Raw genomic sequence first — 22952 nt, forward strand, 5'->3', positions numbered from 1 at the left:
GTAGGTAAAATTTCGGCACATTTTAAAAATACACCCTGTATATCATGTTTTATAAAATGTACGCCAATGCGAAGTAACCTATAGGAAATATGCTTTAAAACAAGGAAACCGCATTGGTGTACGTTTTATAAAATATGGTATACACCCTGTATTTCTTAATTCATGCATCCAGATGACGGTTTCTTCATCATTTATTACTGCTTCCTAGACCCCAAATTGCAACACTTCCTCACTACACGCACAATAAAAACTTCACGAGCCGATATTTAACCAACCCTTTATCTAATAAATAATAATTAACGTGGGAATGCACTAGAACACTCCTAAATAATTTACATTAAGGCAACCACATCATTGTGTTAAATTGAGGGGTGCTTATTAAACAGCTCTCCGGAGTATAGACAGTTAATATCACGACTGCCAAGTACAAACCGTAACAAGATCAATGGATTGAGTGCTGTTAAATGATCATCACATAAATTGTGATATGAATTTGTTAACATGTTAAATCAACGGATCAAAGAATTATCTAACTGTAAACATTAATTTCCAGATCGAAATAATTGAATCATTTTAATAATTATCTTTAGATGTTAAATACACATCCCAGAAACTCGACAAATTACATGTTGCAGAGACTGACTGAATGGGGTTAAAGCAAGATTTCAAATAAATTCCTAATTTCCTTAAGCCCCGAGAACAAGATGCTCACTTCTTTGTTCTCGTCTGTTTCATTAATTCCTTCACGTCGTAGATGTAACAATGTTTCAGAAACATGATTCCACCATCAGATTTCACCTGTCAAAGATTTACTAGAACTTAAAAATTTCATGATATTAAACTATCTGTTGGATTAATTGTTTCAATTTTCTAACGGTGCAGTCGATGTTGATACAATTAAAAAAAGTGTGGCGTTTCTTTGCTCGTGCGAGCACATTCCTTTATTTCCAGAGTCACGAGGAAAATAAAATAGGAGTACGCCATTGAAGCATCAAATAATTTTGCATGCAACTTTGAAATGTTATGTATGTAGAACACACTTGAACAGCAACAAAGGTTCAGGCAAATTCGTAGGAAATTGGTATTCTTGGTATGATCTCCGCTATTCAATAAAACTTTGTTTTAGTAAGTATTTTATGCAAATTTTTTTATAATCCTAGATTCTAATTCTTTAAAATTTGGTGGCGCGAGCTGGGATTTAAATAAAATTTGAATAATGTAAAATGTAAATCGGTGAGAAATGAAGCATTTCTATGATACTCGTTCTAGATCCATTTGAGGGAATAAAAGTTAGGGTTGAGGTAGTTGAGGTGTTTAATATCCACAACACGTCGTGTCTTTCGCTATTTTAATAGAACGGGATACCTAAAATGCTTACGTGTTTTGGAAGACACGTCCCAAAATAACATTATTTATGCGGCAAAATTTCCTTGTACACATAAGCTATGTCGTGTGTTGTAAGAACTTGACGTGAAATTTTATTATTATGATTTATCACCGCCCCCAGCGTTGCTACTTAAGAATGCATTATTTTATTGTGCCAAAAAATTTTCCTCTGTCCCGGCGCATCCACCAATTTTCCCTCGACTGATACACCGTCGTTTTGTTTTATTTCCGCACGGATGGGTTTTTTCAGTTAGTTATTTGCGTTAGTGAGGTCACTTCAGTCTATTTCCGGTAGTTAGAGAGCCGTGCAATCTCACATCGGAAATAAGAGCCCAATCGTTTGTTTCATTCCGAACTAAATGCAATATCATTTTCGGGTTCGATCTTTTTCGAAATGAAAATTTTCCGCGCCACAGTTAAAATCGTTTCGGGTTTCTTTTCAAGTGTGAACAATTACAATGGAACAAACAAGCGTCGGCCGGTTTTATGATTCAATTAAACCGGATGGAATTTTTATCGCGCCAAGCAAAACATGAATTGGCGGGAATCAATTTTACACGCCCTGGTTACCAACTGACAAATTTAACGTGACAATAGGGGCTCATCTCTCGTCGTCTTATTCCTTGGATAATACAAACTAATATAGCGACGGCAACGAAAGCAACTCGAACCCGCAAATTCGCCCAAATATATTTTCTGCATCCAATTTTCACAGACTGTGTTACCTATTTTAAATAACGTGACGAACCTGTGTCGGTTCTAATTTGCTCCATCACTAGAGGTCTCCTCAAACCTTGAAAATGACAGTATTTGAACAAACGAGAACATTCAGCAAAACTTATTTTTTTTATTCGCTCAAGCAAGACAATTACTCTTTATTAAAATCAACTGGCTCACATTAAAACTCTGAAGAACACTCCAACTGGCGTTAACATCAAACATTTTACAAGCTGAAAAAATATAAACAATGTAAACATGAATGTAATAATAAAACGTGCTTGAAAAAAGTTTCCAAATTTTTTCTCTTTAACATTTCTCTGTAACGATTTCGCTTTTGTTTGGAAAAGGACGCTCCAACTAATACTATAAAGATATTTTTAGCCACCCTTAATGAAAAAGGTAATTTTACGTACTCCCAAGCGGACGAAAAGTAACTCTTTTTCGGACGCACTTTTTCGTACGCTAGCCGTAGCGCCATGTGTTGATCTGTTTAGTAAGTTAACAGCGAAACCGACAAAACCGAGTAAACCGACTGAAAACAAATGAATATTTGATAGTTAAATTTAACTAAAGCATTTTATTGGCCAGAAAAAGTGTTGCATCGTTTGTTTCTGGTGCTTATTTGATGCATAATAAGAAATTGAACGTTCATGTAATCGATAGCAACAGCGAAAGTGATGAAGAAATGTCTAATAGATCAGCGAAAGTGATGAATAAATGTCTAATCGCAGATGATAATCAGAATAATTGTCCTGTCACCAGTAAATAAGTACATAATTGTATTGCAAATAGTAAATTTCTCGTTTTGTTGGCAAGCTGATAACAAATACTATAAAATTTGTAATTTTTTTGCTTTGTAGTTCGTGGGGTCGCCTAAAAAATGTAATGTACATCTCTGACAAAAAGTGCCTTATGTCCTCGTCTATTTCAAGCCTCGGTTGCGCCTCGGCTAGAAAACCCAGACTCGGACGAAAAAGATACACATTTTGACCTTGATACACAAATAACTGTTATCTTCAAGCGGTCTAAAATCGCGCCTTTGTGTATCTCTATAGAAACGGTTGAAGTGGCTTTTTTTTGTAACCAGACTTCTAAAGAGTTGAAATGTCCACAGCCGGCTCGACTGAGTCAAATATAAGGTCATTTGAAGCATTCATCACGATTTATTTATCAGTAATTACATGACATATTTAATAATTAAGTTATCCCGTTATTAAAAACGCCTCTAAAAAAGCGAAATAACGAAATTATTACCCAATATGTAACCGATGCCACTATGATGTAACACGAGGTGCATGGATGACAGATGTTAAAATCAAAAATAGCAAGATGGCCGTTCAACGTTAAAAAGTAAACTTTAGTAGACTATTATTATTATTATTATTGAACCTTCAAGTACTAATAATATTGCAACAAGAGAAGTAGGAATTACTGCTGCTTCAAAATTTGAAATTACAAATTACTGTAACTGCACAAAAAAAAGGGTTCATCTCCGATTTTTTTTTGTGATCCGCTTGAAGATAAAATAGTATGATATATCATTCAGAGTAGAAGGTCTTCTTGTGCTTGTTGAGGCCTCGATTTTGTCTCGGTCTTCAATCTCTGGGCTTAGCACAAAAAGACTCACTTCTACTCTTAATGATATAATCTTAATTAGATTGCTTATTTACAACGGATTTAAAAGAGTTCTTCAACAACAAATCACACGTCAACTAGATTTTTTTTTAAATTCATCTCTGTTTGAGAAAAGAAAAATAAGAAATTTCATCTATAATAATCTTAATCTCTGATACTAATATTGTGGTACAAGTTTCTGTGACTTAAGCAAAGCATCTCTCATCAGATCTGTTCATCTCTAATCTCATAATTTTTCTTTCTGGGGCACCGCAAGGCTCAGTTCCGGGTCCAACCTGATTCTTAATATACATATATACATTAACGATTTGTTTGTTTTCACTGATTCCGAGATTATTTTATTTGCTGCTGATGCAACATTTTCTGGGTGATTTACAGTTGTCGAATCAACCTTTTTTATCACCCCAACGTTCTCTCCTGATCGTGAAAAGTCGACAACAAATGATTTGGAAAGCGTTGAAGTATATTGCAACATATTTAATTACCAAAATTTCGAAGCTGTACAATTCGCAAAGGAAAGTTGTTCGCGTCGGGAGCAGAAATTTAATTTTTGGTTTTCAGCTGGGTATTTTCTTGATTGCGCTTTTACAACTTCTTTAAGGGCGGACACCTCCTTTGTGCGTTTTACCTGTTTACTCAAAACCGAGTTCTCTGCGATAACTCTGTTTAATTTCGTGTAGGAATTTAAATTTATCCTCGTCGTGTTTGACAGCTTCATAAATTCATAGCGATATTTCTCGGCGAACATTTCGATTTGGAAGTTGCCGTTAAGAATATACGTAAGTGCAAATAGTTTGCTGTATTCGCCGAGAATTCGTAACATCGGGAAAATTGTTGTTGGTGAACTGAGGCAGTTATTTACCCTCTCGCCGTAGTCGCCTTCGACTGCAACCGTGGACACGTATTTCCAACCCATCTCTTTGATAATTTCCACCATGGTTTGGGCCTGGAAATTATCTGGAGGTACCACTCTGCTGAAATATTCGAATCTGGACTTGTCGGACAGTTCGGTGCTGGTAGAGGCGTAACTGACTTGGGGGATCTGAAACATTCAGTAAACAACCCTCTTCACTAATTGTTCACTCAAGAAAACAAATTAAGGAAGTTACTTTCTCACAAAGAAATTCTATTTGCATAGCCGTCTAGTTATTTTACATGGCTTTGGTGTAAGTTTTATGGCGTTTTTTTGACACAACGAGCTTTAAGCGCAATTTCTTACAATCCCCCTGTTTGTTCCTAAGAGATATGAAATTTTATACGCACCCGAACAAAATTAAACCTTTGTAAAGATACTAAATGCACGTCTTTACGCACACTCAAAGAGAACAACTCGCTGCATTGTGCTCGTAAATTGTTAAACTCCGTTGATCAACACAGGCCCAATTTAAAGTATAATTAACTCAGCTTAATTCCGGTCTCCCGGAATTTACTTATTTAAAACTGCAAAGTTTATAAAAGCTGACACGAAAATTTCTTGTCGCCGCATCTGGTTAAAAGAAGTCACTTTAAATTTCATCCTTGTCGTGTTGCCCAAAGGCGTACAGGGTGGGACTTTGCAAATTTGTGACGGCGACATCGAGACTGTCACACTCTCAAAACTATTTGTCTCTTAATTCTGAAAGAAATAAAGAAAAGGTTCCAAACACAAAAATATGTGTCACATGAATAAAACAAGAACATAAGGCAAAGCCGAGGAACTGGATTATTTGTTATTTAAATAAACACATTTCCTTACGGAGACGCTCTGTTTTCACATTTCGGCTTAAGGCTCTACACAGAATTTTATTAGTTTGTTAATTTTAAAAGATAAACAGAGCTTTTGTGAGATTATAGGTTCGACAATATGCAAATCTTTATTTAATCATCTCGCAGAATGGCTCCAGATTTGTGTGAGCAAATAAATTAAGTACAAATCTCTAAATAAATTAATGAAATTTCTGGAGAAAATTATTTTATGAAGCGACGAGAGTCATCCAGAAGTTGTCCAATACCGAGAGGACTTGTGCTTTCGATTCTGGGATTTAATTTATACAGGGTTATTCATCAAAGGGGTACTTCTGAATTTCTTTTTGCCGCAACCCATTATACATATTGCAACAACTTCTCGATCTCAAATTTTGAAAATAATTATACAGGGTGTCTTAAAATTCGCGAATTCCGAATTCAGAGCGTGGTAGGAAAGGACCCAGTGGAGCTCGAAAAATACGAAAAAAAAATCGCTCTTCCTGAAGAAGATATAAGCCCTTTAACTTTGTTCAATGCATAGCAGGCTTCATATCTACAGTGACAAAATACTATTCTAGCTACGTTGTCGTTCCATTTTTAAGAAAAATGACAAAATTTAAGATTTTTTTACTCCAAAGTAAAGCTAATCCTCAAAAAATTGTTTTTTATTATTTTCCACAATCATCTACACCATAAATAACAATAAACACTGAACTTTTGTGCTTGTATTTGAAGAAAACGCACTTCAAAGAGTGCACCTTACTTTGATTTCTAATTTAAAAGAAATTATAAAGGGCCTTCAAATAAATTTATATTTAGAGCAACCTATGGAAATTCAATTGTTTTCCAGCGTAGAAAATGACACAAGAAACGTCTGACATTTTAACTAAATAAAATTAGGTTAGAAAATATTTTTAATTTTTGTAGTGCATTCTCCCTATTCCCCCTCCACGGAATATGACAATATGAAATTGGGAAAAAGCTTACTATGTAACCTGTGTAACTCCGGAGAATAATTGGTTACCTACAAAAATTACTTTACACTGTTAACAGAATTAGAATGTCGCCTACGCCTGCTCTAAATATATATTTATTTGAAGGCCCGATATATTTGATTGAGTGTTTAGTGCCATGGGTATTGTTGGTTGCGGCAAAAAAAAATCAGAAGTAGCCCTCTCGTGATTAACCCTGTATGTATTGGGGGATGCACTGTTTATTAACTAAGAGAAGTAAAGTTTTGTGCAACAGAAGAGTATGCAGACCGTGATAGGGAAATCTGAGCTCACCACTTTCGTGCTTTTAGTGAAGGTACTTAGACGTATGTACGATGTGCGAAAAATAGAAGAAAACAGAAATGTGCCATTTTTAGTAATACTAAAAGCTCGAATTATTGTGTTGTACATTTAGCAAGTTGGCAAACTTTTGCGGGAAATAGTTAAAAGACAACGGTAAACTGCCAACCCCGTTGTGAGCTATCTTCGCAACAACCAGATTTTGTTTTGGCGAGGTTTCGTTATTTATTTTCATAATAATTGGTCGTGGGAAAGTTCGGCGTGAAAAATAGGTGAAAATTTAATAAACCCGTCCCAACTTTGTTCATTAAACGATCCGGCAAAATAGTACAAAGTTAACTTAGTGCAGCGTATTCAGATAAATTCCTGGATTTCAGGAAATTATTCGCATTAGAGGTAATGATCGGCAAGCTGTCATGTTAAACTAAGGCGAATACCTGTTTCATTCTCCTTTTCCCAGTACTCACGCAGAATTAAAATGATCCCTAATGCGACCCATGTTATTGTCGCTTCTCTACCCTATTTTCGAAGTATGTGTCCACTTTAGATAAGTGCTTTTAGGACTTTCGCAGTTACAAACAATTATTTTCGAAATATCGACAACGAGGCCGTCAAAATCTAATTGGAATTGCTCCAAAATCGACACTAAACGTGTTAAATTCGAACAATAAAAAAGAAAAACAGTTGGTGAATGCCGTACCTACCTTGAATAATCTCAAGATGTTCGCCACCATGATGGAGACAACACTGAAAGAGGCCCCAATGACAGCTGTGACCGGCTTGTGCGGGACATAAAGGGGTGCTTTTCCAGACTCACACTTGTACTCCGACATGTCCTGAAAAAATCAAATGTCATTGTTACCGATGGAGCAACAAGAATTACCGACAGACATAAATATTTTATTTCTATGGTTGTACTAGCTTGAGTACAGAAGATTTTAGGTTTATGTGTATTTATATTAAAAGCAGTAAATTTTACAAATGTGTTTATTTTGTTTCCTTTTATATCCCTGTTTTGTACGTAGCGGAACACTATATCCAGAGATAAATTCTTGCTATTTCATGATACCTAAATGCAGTTGTTCGTCGAGTTAAAATGCATTTAGTCTCTTTAAAATAAATCACGAATTTTTACCGACCGAACATTTGAGTTCCCCAAACACCGATTAACTCTCAGGAAAATGCGACAAAACAAATACAATTGTCGTTTAGACGAAAAAAATGCGATCGCATACGCGAGATGTCAACAAAAGTTGGTAATTTGTAACGCACCCTGGAGGCAAATAGAACAATATTGCAAACATCACTTCTGGGTTATAAACAAATATGTGTATAGTTAAATATTGAAGGAGTGTTCAGTTTTCTCCAGACAATCAGCAAAACAAATCCAATTTTAAAACGGCCGACGGAAAAATTCTTTCTGAGATGCTGTGCGTGGTACTGACATTTTCTATTATCTCAGTTTTAATATGTTCTTATTAAACACGTCATAAATATGACGAGGTACACTTGAAGAGTTCTTTTTATGTTATTTGCAAGCTACTGCGCAAGGTTCAGTTGTGAAACGCAAGTTATTACAAATTGACCCGGCGCATCCACCTTTATTGTAATTTGTAATAACTGTTTGATAGCATTTTAATTTTTTTCACCTCGGTTGCTTGATTTGTTTATATTTTTGTTTGAGTATTCTTCCAAACAATTTTATCCCTGTTTGAATTTTAAAATAATTTCCCGGCGCATCCACCATTTTTGTTTTTCAATTGTGCTAATATTTTGTAGATAGTTGTAGATATAGTGGAGGAACTCTTGAGGACCTAGCTTTATTTTCGATTAAATTCGCGGTCGGCGAAGCTCCTCAAGTGCGATCGTGTCATGAACATGCTGACTACCCACTTGCTGAATAATTGAAAGGGAATTTGTACAAAAACTTGGGCATAATCTGCATCCCATAATTCCCTAAATTACAACCAGAACTGTCGCGGTTGTTTGTCAAATAGTGCACCTAGTAAAGTTGCGTTTTATGTTGGCTCTAATGGACTGAGCTTGATGATATTTCAACTTCATGTTTTGCCTGGGCACATAAAAGCCGCCATTAACGCCGGTAAAAACAACATTTTCAAGCATCCTTTAAATAAACTTATTTGCGACCGTTCTTGTTACATTAAATTCTTATCACGGACAAATACAACTAGTTTAATTATGAAAATGAACCCGGACGGCAAACAATGCCACAAAAGACGGTTTAGTCTCATCATATAACAAGCACAGAATTTTCTCTTTGTTAGGGAACTTGAAAGGACAAAAACTCTTTCTACCTTAAATTTTACTTATACGGTTCACTAACGACAAGAGCGCTCCACAGAAAAAGGTTACATGCAAGATATAATCTCATATTTTATCTTCAATCAGCTTAAATAAAGATTTAACCGGCAAAGTTTTTACAATTCATAAACATTTATACAAACGGCACAAAATAACCCGTTAGCTATATTTACCCAATAACAGTGTACAATGATACTTTACTCCTAATTTTTCAAACTCTTTAATTAATTCTTGTTTATATTATTGAAGTGAAAACTTCTTTAGATCCACCACGATATTATTCCCTGGCAGTCAATTAGATTTACCGTCACGCCGTCACGTCACACGCTCCGAGGTGAAAGGCTTATTCGGGAGCCGAGTTTAGCCGAGCGAGCGAGTACTTAACACAGTTTTTGACTTGTTTTTGTTGGTTATAAAATTTATATTTTTTTTTTCTCAAAAAAGTTCCTTATGTAAGATAACAAAATTTTTATACTGTCGTTTAAACAATTAAAAGGGCTATCAGAATAAAAAAAAATCGGGTTTCCATTTAAAAAGTATCGATGACGTCATTACTCGAAAACAAATGACTGCTTGGAATTTTATTTGGTATTAAAATATGTATTTTTAAAATAAAATTGACGCGTCCAAAGATTTTTTTGAAAAAAAATTTGTTTAATTTTTAAAGGATTTATTCCATACTTTTGCCTCTCACTATATAAAAATTATGGACACGACAAAAATTGTAAATTCTGATGGATGTCGTATTTAGTAATATGTAATATACAGGGTGTTTTCGAAGTTGAGGCGTTCCTTTTAACATGTGATAGTATGCGTTGTTCTAAAGAGTTTTAGCCAAAATCACCTTAGTAAAATGTGTACGGCAATGAAGATACAATAAGTTAATTTTTTTGAAATTTTTGAAATCGGTCCTCCTCAAATTTGCGCTGATTTGTTAGAAATTAGAATTGACAAAAAAAATCAAATGAGCACGGACGTTAATCAAAAATGTTGTCACAGTTGTCATCTAATTAGTCGGAATGGTTTATCATTACGAAAATAATGAGCTAATGTTGCTAATGTATGGACAATGTTATCACTTATCAGAATGTAGCTGCGGCTTCCAGAGAGTACGCAGATCGATTTCCTGGGCCATGTCAGTTATTAATATAGTACCGCGGAGAAATAGACAGGACCGGACTCAAAATTTTAGAAAACAATAAAAATATACAATCAATTATCTCCGTTAATACAAACATTTTACTAAGAAGATTTAGGCTAAAATTCTTAAGAATAATGTATAGTACCTCGTGTCACAAGGAACGCCTCAACTTCGAAAACACCCTGTATATTACTTACAATCAATTACGAACGTCATAGAAGTTTTCACTTGTGTAGTGCGGTCTTAAGCACACTCTTTTTTTTTTCCTTATCAAATTTGTTCGGATTAACCACTATTACATAATTTGTTTTTGTCTAGAATTACACCTACACATTAATTACCACCAGGTAATTATTCTTCATTAGATACGAGACGCGAATGGTAACAAATTCCTAATTCTTCAACAAAAATTCTCGAATCATTTCATCGAAATGTATGAATGACAGTCGTAAACCTAAAGAAAACTTAAATTAAAGTTCAGATGTGATATTTATAGTGGCTTGAAACTCAATACTTGTACGCTCTTTTGATTTCTTCTGTGAGACGTTCGAATATTTTTAGAAGATTATTTTAAGAGCTTCGAATAATTGATTGATTAATATAAAATCTATGACAGATGATAATCTTAAAATGTATCTTATTTAAACAAGACTGTTACTAGAGTTAAAAAGAAACTTACATCAAAAATTGAAATTCGATTATACAGGGTTATTCACGGAAGGTGACGATTCTGACCAGGTAAAAATGCAACCCAAAATACATTTTACAAAGCATTCATTGTGTTTTGGTATTTAAAAATTAAATCGGAATCCAAGTAGATATTCTATTAGTTTGAACGGTATATCTGTCATTGCATTTTTCGTTCATATTTAGTACTTGAAAATATTTTCGAACAAACCGACATGATCCTACTTACTCATTACTTTTGTGATTTTAATTGCTTATTATTGTTGAGAGAAGTATTTTTCAGAACTTGACATTCGTTAGCCTGACTAGCTATGTTTTATGTGCATTATGATAATATAATAGGGATCGAGCTAGCTTTATAAAATGTATTTTGGGTTGCATTTTTACCTGGTCAGGCTCGTCATCTTACGTGAATAAATCTGTATATTGAAATGTCAATACCATGTGGTGTTGTTTAGCTTATCATTTGTTATTTTTCTATTTTTATCAATTTTTTATCGATATTAGTGTAATCTGCGACACAGGCATTTTTGTCATATCGTGAGGGATGTAATAAAACGTATTGTCTAAATGATCTTTGTTAACTGACAAGTTATAAAGCACCCTCGAAATGGCCGTCAATCACACTTGTTTCTGACACATGATCCTCGACTCGTTGGCCGATGTTAAGATTCCGTGTCACGCAACATTTCCAGTAAAATTAAAGGGGAGGTGGTGCTAATTTATTCAAATACAGAAATTACAGTCAGGTGAAGCCTAACAATACACTACATAAACAAGGAATTGTCCGTCTATTTGCAGCCGAGGCACGCTTTGAAATGTTTGGAAAACTAATTGGTATGCTATGACATTTGTTGACTGCAAGGATTACATAATAGTGAGGGACAGGAAGGACAGGACTGGAAGCAGCAACATTGCGTCACATAGTTTAAGCCAACCCCAGGAGTACCACTAAGACAGTTATATTGCTTCTCGCCGCTAAGGGCAATACTTCAATCTAAATTGTCGGCCAGTTCGGCTGATTTTGTCTCACTATTGACTCACGTTCCGTACGTGTTTACGGCGTTTAGTTCTTTTTGATTTTTAGAACGGACCAATTTGAGAATTGTACATAATGCAACGGAAATTTGATTGAAATTTTCCGCCGCGCACTTTTCGCTGAATTAATAATGCATACCGATTGCAAATGTGATCTCCATCGGTTTTCTTTTTGTTGATAGCCTCAGGTTGTTCGCGAAATTATTTCCTGACTCGACACATTTACAATTTTGTTTCTAAAAATAAATTTCCGTTTGTATCCTCTCCGAAAATCAATTCACATCTACATAGCGAATGCGACTACATGTAGGTGCGTTCTACAAGAATGTCACCTTTTGCTATTTATATTTGAAACTTTCGTTGCGTCGAACATGTGCAAAAAATTTCCCAACAAAGTACCCACTCAATTTTCAACAACCTTTTTAAACTTTACTTAAATCTCTGCACACTAGAATATGAACGAAGGGATAATAATTGCTCATTTTTGGTAAAACAGTGCTTCATAAATCTAACCAGTTTAATCCGAAAAGCTCAGTGTCCGAATTAAGCGCGGACACAATTAGTTGGGATTTCAAGCTTTCACAGGACATCAGAAACCACCTGAACTACTTTTTTAAATTATTTGTAACTTAAAATAATAGTTGAAAACATTTCTTTTACAAACAATTTAATTTTCATTGAAATTTTAAAAATGCGTCCGGCGCATCCACCAATTTTAACATTTCCCAACTATTCTAGTTTCTTAGTGATTCCATATTTCTTTTTTATTAAAAACAGCTCTAATTTCGAGTTTTACTTTATTAGAAATTGTCTTATTTCAGTCACACGGTAACAAAAGTGACTTTTGATTACGTTGCTGATTATATGACCCTTCATTTTTGACGCACATTGTTTTGATACGCGCCGCAAAACTCCAAAAACAACATTTTAAAGTTTTAATAACCGCAAATACAATTTGTGTTAGCTTTTTCACAAAATATTTAATTTTTGTTTGAGTTTTAAAACATTCGTACAACGCATCCACCCTTTTTACCATTTTCCAGTTGTATAGATTTTTTAGTGTTTCAATACCATTGTCCTTCCTGAAAACAGCCCTAAATTCGATTTTTACTAATTAGATAATATAAAATGTTCTGTTTTATTTCAGTAACAAAAGTAACTTTTGTTTATGTTTCCGATTATTATCTGACCATTCATTGTTGACGCAAACCATATTGATATGCATAAAAAAATATTAAGAACTACCTGAACTAGCATTTTAGAATTCTAAAAACTTGAAATAAAATTGATTTCAGATATTCCCCATTACATTTCATTTTTATTCGATTTTTAAAATTTGTCCGGCGCATCCACCAATTGTATTAATTCGTTAGCATTTTAGTATTTCTTTTTTTTTGCTGAAAACTGCTCTAAACTCGGTTTTCCCGGTTATATGAAATAATAAAATGTTGAAGAAAATTTTTAGTAATAAAATTGACCTTCGATTATTTCCCTGCTGGTAGCACCCTTCATTTTTCACGCATAACGTGTTGAGACGTACCGCAGAACATCAAAAACAACCCGAATTACTTTTTTGGAATTCTAATAACTTGAAATAAAATGTATTAAAGATTCTTAGCAAAACTTTCAGTTTTAATTTAAATTTAACAAATTTCCCGGCGCATCCACCAATTTCACAACGTTCCAATTGTAGTAATTTTCCGATATCGTTTTTATGTTTCAATTGTTTGTGTTTTACTAACTTTGTTGTTGACTGTCTGAGCCTCCATTTTTGACACACAACGTATTGAAATGCGTTTAGAAAGGTGTATAAAGTCATATATTTTAAGGTTAGCTACTTTGAAACAAGTCTAATAAAAGCAGCTGCCATCGTTAGCTCCTGAGGAAATTGGAAGTGTTCAAATGCGCGTAATAAAATACGGTGCAGGAAATGGCTTTGCGCATTTGGATTTGCAAGTGTTAGGTGCACATTAATGCGGGTGTTTTGTGAAAGACAGGAGTCAATTTGACAGCTTGTTAGAAGCAATGCAAGTCTGAAAGTAAGCAACAATTTTCCTGAATCGTGAAAGGTATTCGAGTCAGATGATAGGTTGGGATCTGGCGCTTAGATAATAAGGATATCCTAGTAGTTTTGAGTATGGCAGAGCCTGAATTTGAAGTGAACGACTGAGCTTCATAAATCATCTTTCTTGATGTGTTTGTTCGGACTGTAAACATAAGGCTAAATTCTCAGAGCTTTAAATCTCTCTACCTATCAACCCCGACAGGATTAATTACATTAGCTACGGTTTCTGTACAATGTCGGAAAATTAAACATAGATGGACATGGTCAAGGCTTTCCTAAAAGGCTCACAATTTATGACTAATGGACGAACGAAGCTTGGTCACAGCGCAGAAATAATTTAGACCGAAACTAGCGCAGGACAATAAGGTATTCAATTATTTCTCCCTCAGACGTACGCAGGTTGAATAAACCTTGACAAGCTGTTCTCAAGATACAAAAAAAGAAATGCAACGTTTATTGTGGCGTTTGACGTCTTTCGTATCACGAAAGATAAAAGTCACTCCGGGGAATGCCGTGCGAAGATTTCTAATATATTATTCAAATAGTATGCATTAATCGAGAAAGGAGAGACACGAAATCAAGAGTAAAATGTTTGTAGCTTTCGCAAACCAGGATCGAATAACGCGATTTCGTGACAAATTTAACCATATTAGCTTCGATTCACCTGTGCATTTTAAAGGAGATTTATCAAAGTGTTGGTGTCCTTGTAGGTATCGACTCCCAAGGATTACAGATAATATCGACGACAAACATCGTTAACTCCTTGCTTTTGTCATGTAAACATAAAGCTAACAAAACTATAATTAACCCTTCTCCGGTATCAACTAAACCAAGGAGTGCCACGAGCCATTCACAACTGACTCTAAACAGACATAACAACGTTAAAATAACCACAACAATTTTGAAAATCAAAATTACAAAGAAATAACTAAACTATGATGCCAGAAATTGGAGCATAAATACAAAAATATCAATATCAAAAAATTCTATGTCAAAAAATAAATGTCATTTGAATTTTTTTAAATTGCTTTTAGTCTTCTACGTTGTCAAACAACCTCGTAGGTAAAATTTCAGCACATTTTAAAAATACACCCTGTATATCATATTTTATAGAACGTACACTAATGCGATTTCATTGTTTTAAAGCATATTTCTTATAGGTTACTTCGCATTGGCGTACATTTTATAAAACATGATATACAGGGTGTATTTTTAAAATGTGCCGAAATTTTACCTACGAGTTTGTAGAACAACGTAGAAAACTAAAAGCAGTTGTAAAAAATTGTAGCTCAAAAAATAAATGTTATTTTATTTTTTGACATAGAATTTTTTAAATATTTTTTCCGAGTTCTACATGAAGCCAGTAGCTCGTGGTTAAAATATCTGTACAACTTTCAATAACACCCTGTATAGTTCCTTAGAAAACCATCGGTGGCTGTAGCTCTTGTTTCTGGTAAGTCGAGAGAATGTATTAAGGATAAAGAAGATTGAACGGAGGACAAACATTTATATAAAAAACAGAACAGAATTGAGAGGTCTTGCGCCTCTCTGAATATATTGCGTCGAGACAATAAGAAAAGATAGGTACTTAAGTGTGGGTGAGAAACATTTTCCCTAAACGTTTCGATATGCAAATTCAAGCGATCGACCAAACAAACAGAATAAGGAAGCAACTGACTGGGAAAAAGTGCACGAGCAGGGACTGCCGAAGCAACATGAAACTTTGACAAAATGAATAATTTAAAACTAAAACGCACCGTCGAGCGATTCCAAAAATATTGATAGTGGCAGTTTCTGTGCCATTTTAATCCGCCGCAATTGTCTACTCTTCACGTTATTAGATTAACGTCGCTCGGCTTGTACATGTTGGTGAAAAATGTGTTCCCGAATGACAGTTTAATTAAACCGAGTTTTATGGAGCTTCCGGCTTACGTTAAGCATTTGCAGGTTTGATTTTTGCGGTGAGGAAATCGTGCAAAGAAAATATCGTTTGTTGGGTCCCTCATTAATAAACTTTAGTGCACAAATTCGCATATCTGACTGCACAAGCTTGTTTGGTCATGCGGTGTTATCATCCATACAGAACGTTCGCGTCATTAACCAGCCATACACGATGCTCATGACCCACTCGTTTCAGCAGTGTCAGAGCTTAATGGAATTTCGACCAGAAATGAAACCAAAATCATTCAGGTGCTATTACGTTTATTCATTCTAATTCACAAATACCGATATCGTTATTAACAGTTGTAATTTACTACTAATTGAACCGATGGCAGCTACAAATGAATTCCTGGTTTAAAGGTCAAGTTCGTTTTAATTAAACTTTGATTATAAATTTAAAAGACGTTCAATATCGAAACCACTATCCCACTGTTACTAATGATGTTCTTCGTTCTTGCTGGAATATTTATTGCACAGAAACATCGCCAACTGTTTAGCATAGCTCTGACATATTGAATTATAACAAAGCACTCTTGCCAAACATTAAACGTCACTGATACTTTTACGATGGTCCACATCAGACATGTTCTTTTTCCAATATGTTTTCTACAATTATCGCAAAAATCTAATCGAGAAATTACGTAATTAGTTAATTTCGGGCCTAACGAAGAGACACCCTAAATAATGTATGATATTGAACTTAACTCCACGATACTGAGTGAGCCTCTAGGGCACAATTAGTGTTTATTACATCTACATGCCACGAGTCTAACTTCAGCTGTGTCTCAGTCACATCTAACCATAATAGAGGCATCAATCATTACCAAATAAATTATTAAACCACAAAATTTTTCAAAACTTAAGAGACACAACGTCTCATACTTGTTTATTTCAAAAATATCTCGTTGAGTGTTGCACAATAAATCTGAGAGCGATAAAATCACATGTTAGGATCATAACTTTTATTTTAATTTGGTACATTAATTTGATGTTATTGACATACAGATTGTTACAGATTTCTGTAATATCATCTATTGGGAACATTGACCGTGGTAGCATTTAAACTTGCAAAGAATTCTGCTTGTGTCAGGTAGAACAAATCACTTTCCAATATCTGTATTTTATTTCTGAGTTTATTGCTGCCATCAATCTGTGTGTTAACAATACGATGAGCAATATGGCGGCAAGAACTTTCAAAATACAAATGTACCGTACTTTGTGTCAATTAGGAGCACCTACCGGGTTCTATTGTTCCTTCAATGCTCAGTACTTCACGTTTGTGTCTGCACATTCTTTTGCTCGAATTTAATTGTAAATAATTCGTGTTTTGCAGGAGTTCACAGCTTTGCAGTCGCGTAAACAGATACTCCGTGTCAACAAAAACAGAAGTATTTTTTCGTTTCTGAACTAATTGTGTTGAAGTAAATATTTGACATGGAAAGCATCTGGTTGGCGTAAAGCCAGTGAGAATTTGATATCCGAGTTCTGGTACAGAAGCAACGACAATCATCTTATCTACGTCGATAACGTCAGTTCCGTATAACAAAGCAAGTGTCAAGTTGTTTTAGTGTATGAGTTAATTGTTCGCTATAGCATTCAATATTAAAGTTCATTAATCTTGCAAATAGTTGCCTCCACCACTGTTTCGTCCCAAACTTATATAACAAACTTCCAGGATAGCGCATAATAAACTCATTACCTGTTATACCTTCGCTTCATCAATACCAACATGTACTGGGGAATCTTTACGGACACCTAATTATGGGGTTTGAAGTACGTTTTGACGCGTAATCGTCGATGATTTATGAACTTTATGATGGGCCTTTCACGCCACGGAACTTTACCTAAACGCTCCAGAATGGTCCGACGAAAATTATTTTCAATTGTTACTCGTCGTTCTAGTGCACCGTCGATTCTTCACAAAAATAAAATGAGAAGTACAGAATAGAAAAAATTCCGGAGTTCTTTCTTGTTCGAATGAAACGAAGCGTGCTTTACGCTGTTAAGTCTCAGTCGTGCAATTAAATAAACTCCACCTGCAGAGACTAATAGAAAAATACTGCATCGTCTGGCTTGATTTTGAGTTTTAGTATTAATAACATTTACCTTCGTTTTATGTGGTTTTTATTGTGGACTTGATCAAGATAATTGAGCATTTTTTTCTTTATTGTGTTAGCGAAAACTTGACGTGGAAAGTTTTATTATTGAGCTTATCCGATGCGTATCGAGGAGAAGGCCTTTCCCAAAAAGCTTAGCACAAGTTATGACCGTTTCTTATGAATTCTTATAGGAAAAAAGAGTTATTGCTACATTTGTTTGCACTGATAAAGATATAATTTTTCAAATCAACCAATAACAACTCTTCGGTGCCAGTTTTATTGGCGCGGGAAGGGTCTCCGAGCCACTAAACAAAATTTATGTGGTCTAATGACACTTACGAGCATGCCGTTACAGCATATTCTTTGTTTAATAGAAAAATATTTAAATTGATTGTTGACAGATGAAACGTAGATAGGCAACCAGTTATACTTGCGATGGGACCAAGAATGACAGTTTAATTTTAAATCGGCGGCGGTTTTTGGTTGTTAGAGATAGAAATTGGGACGAATTCGATAGAATATCAATGCGCATTTCGTTTTACTCTCAGATTATTTGCGAGGTTTGCTTCGATGGGTCAATAGGTCGAATGTCGCCTCAGATTTTCCGTTGATCGTGGAAACTAGAGCAAAATGGCGTTTGAGTTATCTTAATTATAAATCTCGGAGGATAGTTTATTGTGAAAGGGCTGAGAAATGTATGACAGAGAGAAATGACTGAATTAAAAGTTGGTGCGAGTTAGTGTGTTTTAAGGATCGGGGTTTAGAATTTTATTCGAGGATATTAACGAAGTGATTAATCGTCATAAGCATTGCCTTGGTTGATCCATACAAATGTATTAGGTTTTGAACCCTAATCTACGTGAAGCTGGTGATTGATACAGTTGGTGCCCCAGTTTGCTAATTATTAAAATGTGACGAGGGTTCGAGAGCTTCGGTAAAAATGATATTTTGAAAATTGGCGCGTTCGCTTAAGACGCTCAATCGGAGGACCGTCATAATATGCGAATATTCGATTAGAGTCCTCCACACTGTTCAAATAGTAATTTATCTTTGTTTAGTCCCGTGTGCGGCAGCGTCGCTCTTTCAATTCGACGGAGTTGCCGTTATAAATCAGAGCGTACAACCCACTTCAGATGATTGCGTCCTGGCGCTCTTCCCTGCAAAACGTGCTAATCTTTCCACGCCTGGGATGCCCCGTCCGTCGGCCACACTTGTCCCTTCGAACCATCGATCACGCCATATTCCAGGTCCTCTCGACTCTTCAATTAAAGTATTAACCACCTCCGACCCTCCGTCTGCTATTTTAAATTTCGCCCTCGTCAAATTGTCAGCAGCGACGACTTCGCAGGGTCCAGACGATGAAGACGCAAATGCCGGCAGCCGTCGCCGCCCCAACCGCGCCGACTTCTGCCACTTTTAATTGGCCACATTTACGTCTCCATCCTGCGCCCGCTCCCAGGACGAATCGTACACATGATTAACCGTCACGTTTACAACGATTCACCTCGCGCGAATTTTACAATGCGGTTTCAGATATCCTGTTTCCCTCGCCCCAAGAGATCGACACCTCCGGAAATCAAATAAAATGCTCCGCTTAAAAATCCAATTCGAGCCGGCTGCTCCGGCACACAAATCCCACCCATTAAAAGCCAATTTGTCAGATGTTTCGGCTCATATAAATGCTAAAAAATGGCGGGGGTATAATGTTGTTTGGACATTCTAATCCCGGCTTGTCCAGCCGACGGGATACAATCTCAGATGGAAGGCTCACTTCATTAATTTCCTTTTCACGTAAACTTCGGGACGTTTGGATTGTGTTTTGAGGAATGTGGGCTGACGCGAATTCGTGTAACCCATTGTAATAACCATTACTTTCTTGTGACCGTGAAACACTTGTAACTAGTCGAACCTAGAAAACTTCACACGCAATCTAGGTACACCATTTCACGCAAACCGTACAAAAACAGTCGAGCTTTCACCGAAAGCTCTACAAACACTTTATCTTCAAATGTTTAATAACACTCATATTTATTCTTATCCAACTCTGGCCGCGAAATACATTTTTATTCCACATATTCGGAAATGCTATTTAACCTGTTGTCTTTATTGCAGCTTTCCAGGAGCTTTATATGCGCAATAAATTTTTCACATGAAAACTGTTCGATAATGTCGGTGGGTGTGCATCAGGTGGTAAAACTGTACAATTTCTTTCAAACCAATCTTCTCGTTTTATTTTAATTGAACGAGTCTTGTAAAAACCCCTGCTTGTAATTATAAATACGTAACTTGTTGCGGCTTCGCGAATATTATCTCCAAAGCTTAACGCCCACTTGTAACGAAACACTGTGACTAAAGTGACAGGATGAATTTGATGCGAAAATAGGAAGGCTTTATGCAAAATGCGAGTGATACAATCGATATGAAATTCCTGCGATGTCTACCTACCTGTGTGTGGTAGGCAATATGTATAGACATTAATATAATTGACATCCCTTTCTGTCATCTAGCTTGAAAATAGCTGCCATCTATCAAAACGTGTGAAAGGCCGCATTTGAGAGCAATTCCATCACCCATAGACGGGCCCGTATTTACGGAACTTCCAGCCAATTAGGAACCCCCATAATTCAACTTGTATTAATGACTTTCGATTATGTTCGCCGATCTTGACGGATTCCTGTACATTTGTTTTTTGGTTTGTTTTTGGAACTGCCGGCAAAGAGTGACAGAGAAAAACCGGAATCACGCACGCAACTAAAATTTTTACGCCGGCTTTTTCTCTTATTTACCTTTTGCTTAATGCCGCATTTAAATGCAAATTTAATTGCAACTGTGACTTAAAAACCTACTGTAAAAACTTTCCCAACCGACGCATTATTTTTCTGATGCTTGGCTCCCTCGTCCATACACGATGATCCACCTCATAATGACAATCTCAATTTCCCTTTCACATTTTTATAGCCTGTTCCGAAAATTACCCTCAACAACAACGCTAATTTTACATACTCACAAGCGGACGAAAAGTAACTCTTTTTCGGACGCTGATCGTGGCGCCATCTGTTGGCCTCTTTAGTAAGTTAGCAACGAAACCGATAAAACCGATAATTGTCCTGTCACCGTAAATTATGTAAATAAGTACATATTGCAAACAGTAAATTTGTAGTTTTGTTGACAAACTGGTAACAAATACAAAAAAAATTGTTAATGTGTATTAATAAATTTTTATCTATTTGAAAAAGGCAGATACAAAATAAATGTGCACCTCTGCCAAAAGGTGCCTTTTATCCTCGGGTGTTTTCAAGCCTCGGCTGCGCCTCGGCCAGAAAACTTAGACTGGGACGAAAAATATGCACTTTTTGGCCTTGATACACAAATAACTATTCACCACATATTAACCACCAACCCCCAACCCCCAAAACCACGGTGGGGCGTATTGCGAATTTAGAAACGTAATTATCTCGATGTGTGAAATCGAGTGAAGACCGTAATGTGAAGAAATAAAATTGATTAATGGATGAAACGGGACATTTTGGCACAATCAGTTCGAAGATTATTGGGAGATTGTTTCTCAGAGGGCAGTAAATGTGAGAATGTTAAAAATTGCGGTGTAGCATTTGCCCAAAATTGTCCCGATTGGGTAAAGCGAAGGAATCTCGCAAGTTGGGAATTTATACCCCCATTATAATCAATTTCGGCAGTCAGTAAGGTCGCCTAAATGAGAACCCCCAGGTCGATGTATACCGGTCGATTGGTCTTTGCCACAGTTTACCGACAGCTGTCGGTAATTATCAAAAGAAGTCGCGCGATTAATCAAGCAGAGACGCGAACCCCATCGAATTCCGTGCGTTTTTCTTTCGAGCTTCGAATGAAAAGTGGGCTAGCTTTGTCGATTATTTTGGAGGACCCACAATCGACGAAAATGTGCGACAATAAAGAGGAATTTTAATTTGGAGACTCTTTACAAAAACCTTCTTTCAAGCGGTCCAAAAGTCTCAAGGAAATTTTAATGAGGCGACTCATCACGCATATGAGGCTCCTCTCGAAATTAATTACCAACGAAATGGAAGTGGTGGTCGTGAAACATTGTTATTTTAAATGGGACTGATTAAACGACATTACGTCGAAATACGGGAGCGAAGGGGCCGAGCTTCGACGCTTTTCTCGAGCTTTAGCCAATTTTTACCAAATCAATACGACAGACGTGCTTAGTTCGGCAAATCAAATGAAACATTAAATTCGTCCAACACCAAACAAGAAATGTTGTTTGTTTGGAGGATGACGATGGAATACAGCAGGATGGTGCTGCAGTTGATGCATTTCGCACGGTCATAATGTTTACTTGTAATTTAGTACAAGTAGTTTTACATGGATAGGTCTGATTCGGTGAAGAAGTGTTTGGTGTGATCGCGTTGCTATAAAGTTATTAAATACATAATCAATAAATCTCGGAAAGTCCTCCACACCATTCGCCATTCTACGGTTAAGTCCAGGACAATGTGAATAAAGCTGCAATAAAAACTGTTTAGCGAGGAGACATAATCGACAACATAAATTTCAGCAAACTTCAAATTTCACGCCTCCACCCTGAATGGAAAAAATTTAGAAAAATCTGATAACAAACGAGCAAATGATCACTTAAGTGTACCGGGGGAAGCAGAATAGCGACTGTAATTATTCTTATTTTCCATTAGTTTTCAAAGTTAACGGTCCGCCTCCTGTCTGCTCAGCAAGGATGTTTAGAAAATATTTTTATCTTACATTGACAGATAAAATGTTTTCTGAAGTTCCGTTATTTATAGTCCTGCCCCACCCACGAAACAGAGCGCCCCAAAATGGCCAAACAACAGAAACAAATAGCTTTTTATAAAAGGATGTGCAAGGAAAGCGAACGCTTCCGGCAAGGT

At 36.0% G+C, this 22952-nt stretch overlaps 1 protein-coding gene across 2 annotated transcripts in view; it reads right to left on the reverse strand.

Annotated features, from left to right (window-relative positions):
* LOC138140190 (metabotropic glutamate receptor 7-like) overlaps positions 1–22952 on the reverse strand; it is a 100018-nt gene that overhangs the window by 51352 nt on the left and 25714 nt on the right. For both annotated transcript variants that reach the window (XM_069060996.1, XM_069060997.1), the window contains exons 2-3: positions 7463–7594; positions 4604–4783 (exon numbers count right to left, since the gene is read on the reverse strand). In XM_069060996.1, the coding sequence (XP_068917097.1) occupies positions 4604–4783; positions 7463–7594 (312 nt within the window). The remainder of the gene's footprint in view (positions 1–4603; positions 4784–7462; positions 7595–22952) is intronic.

The sequence above is a fragment of the Tenebrio molitor genome, chromosome X (genome assembly GCF_963966145.1).
Source record: "Tenebrio molitor chromosome X, icTenMoli1.1, whole genome shotgun sequence".
NCBI lineage: Eukaryota > Metazoa > Arthropoda > Insecta > Coleoptera > Tenebrionidae > Tenebrio > Tenebrio molitor.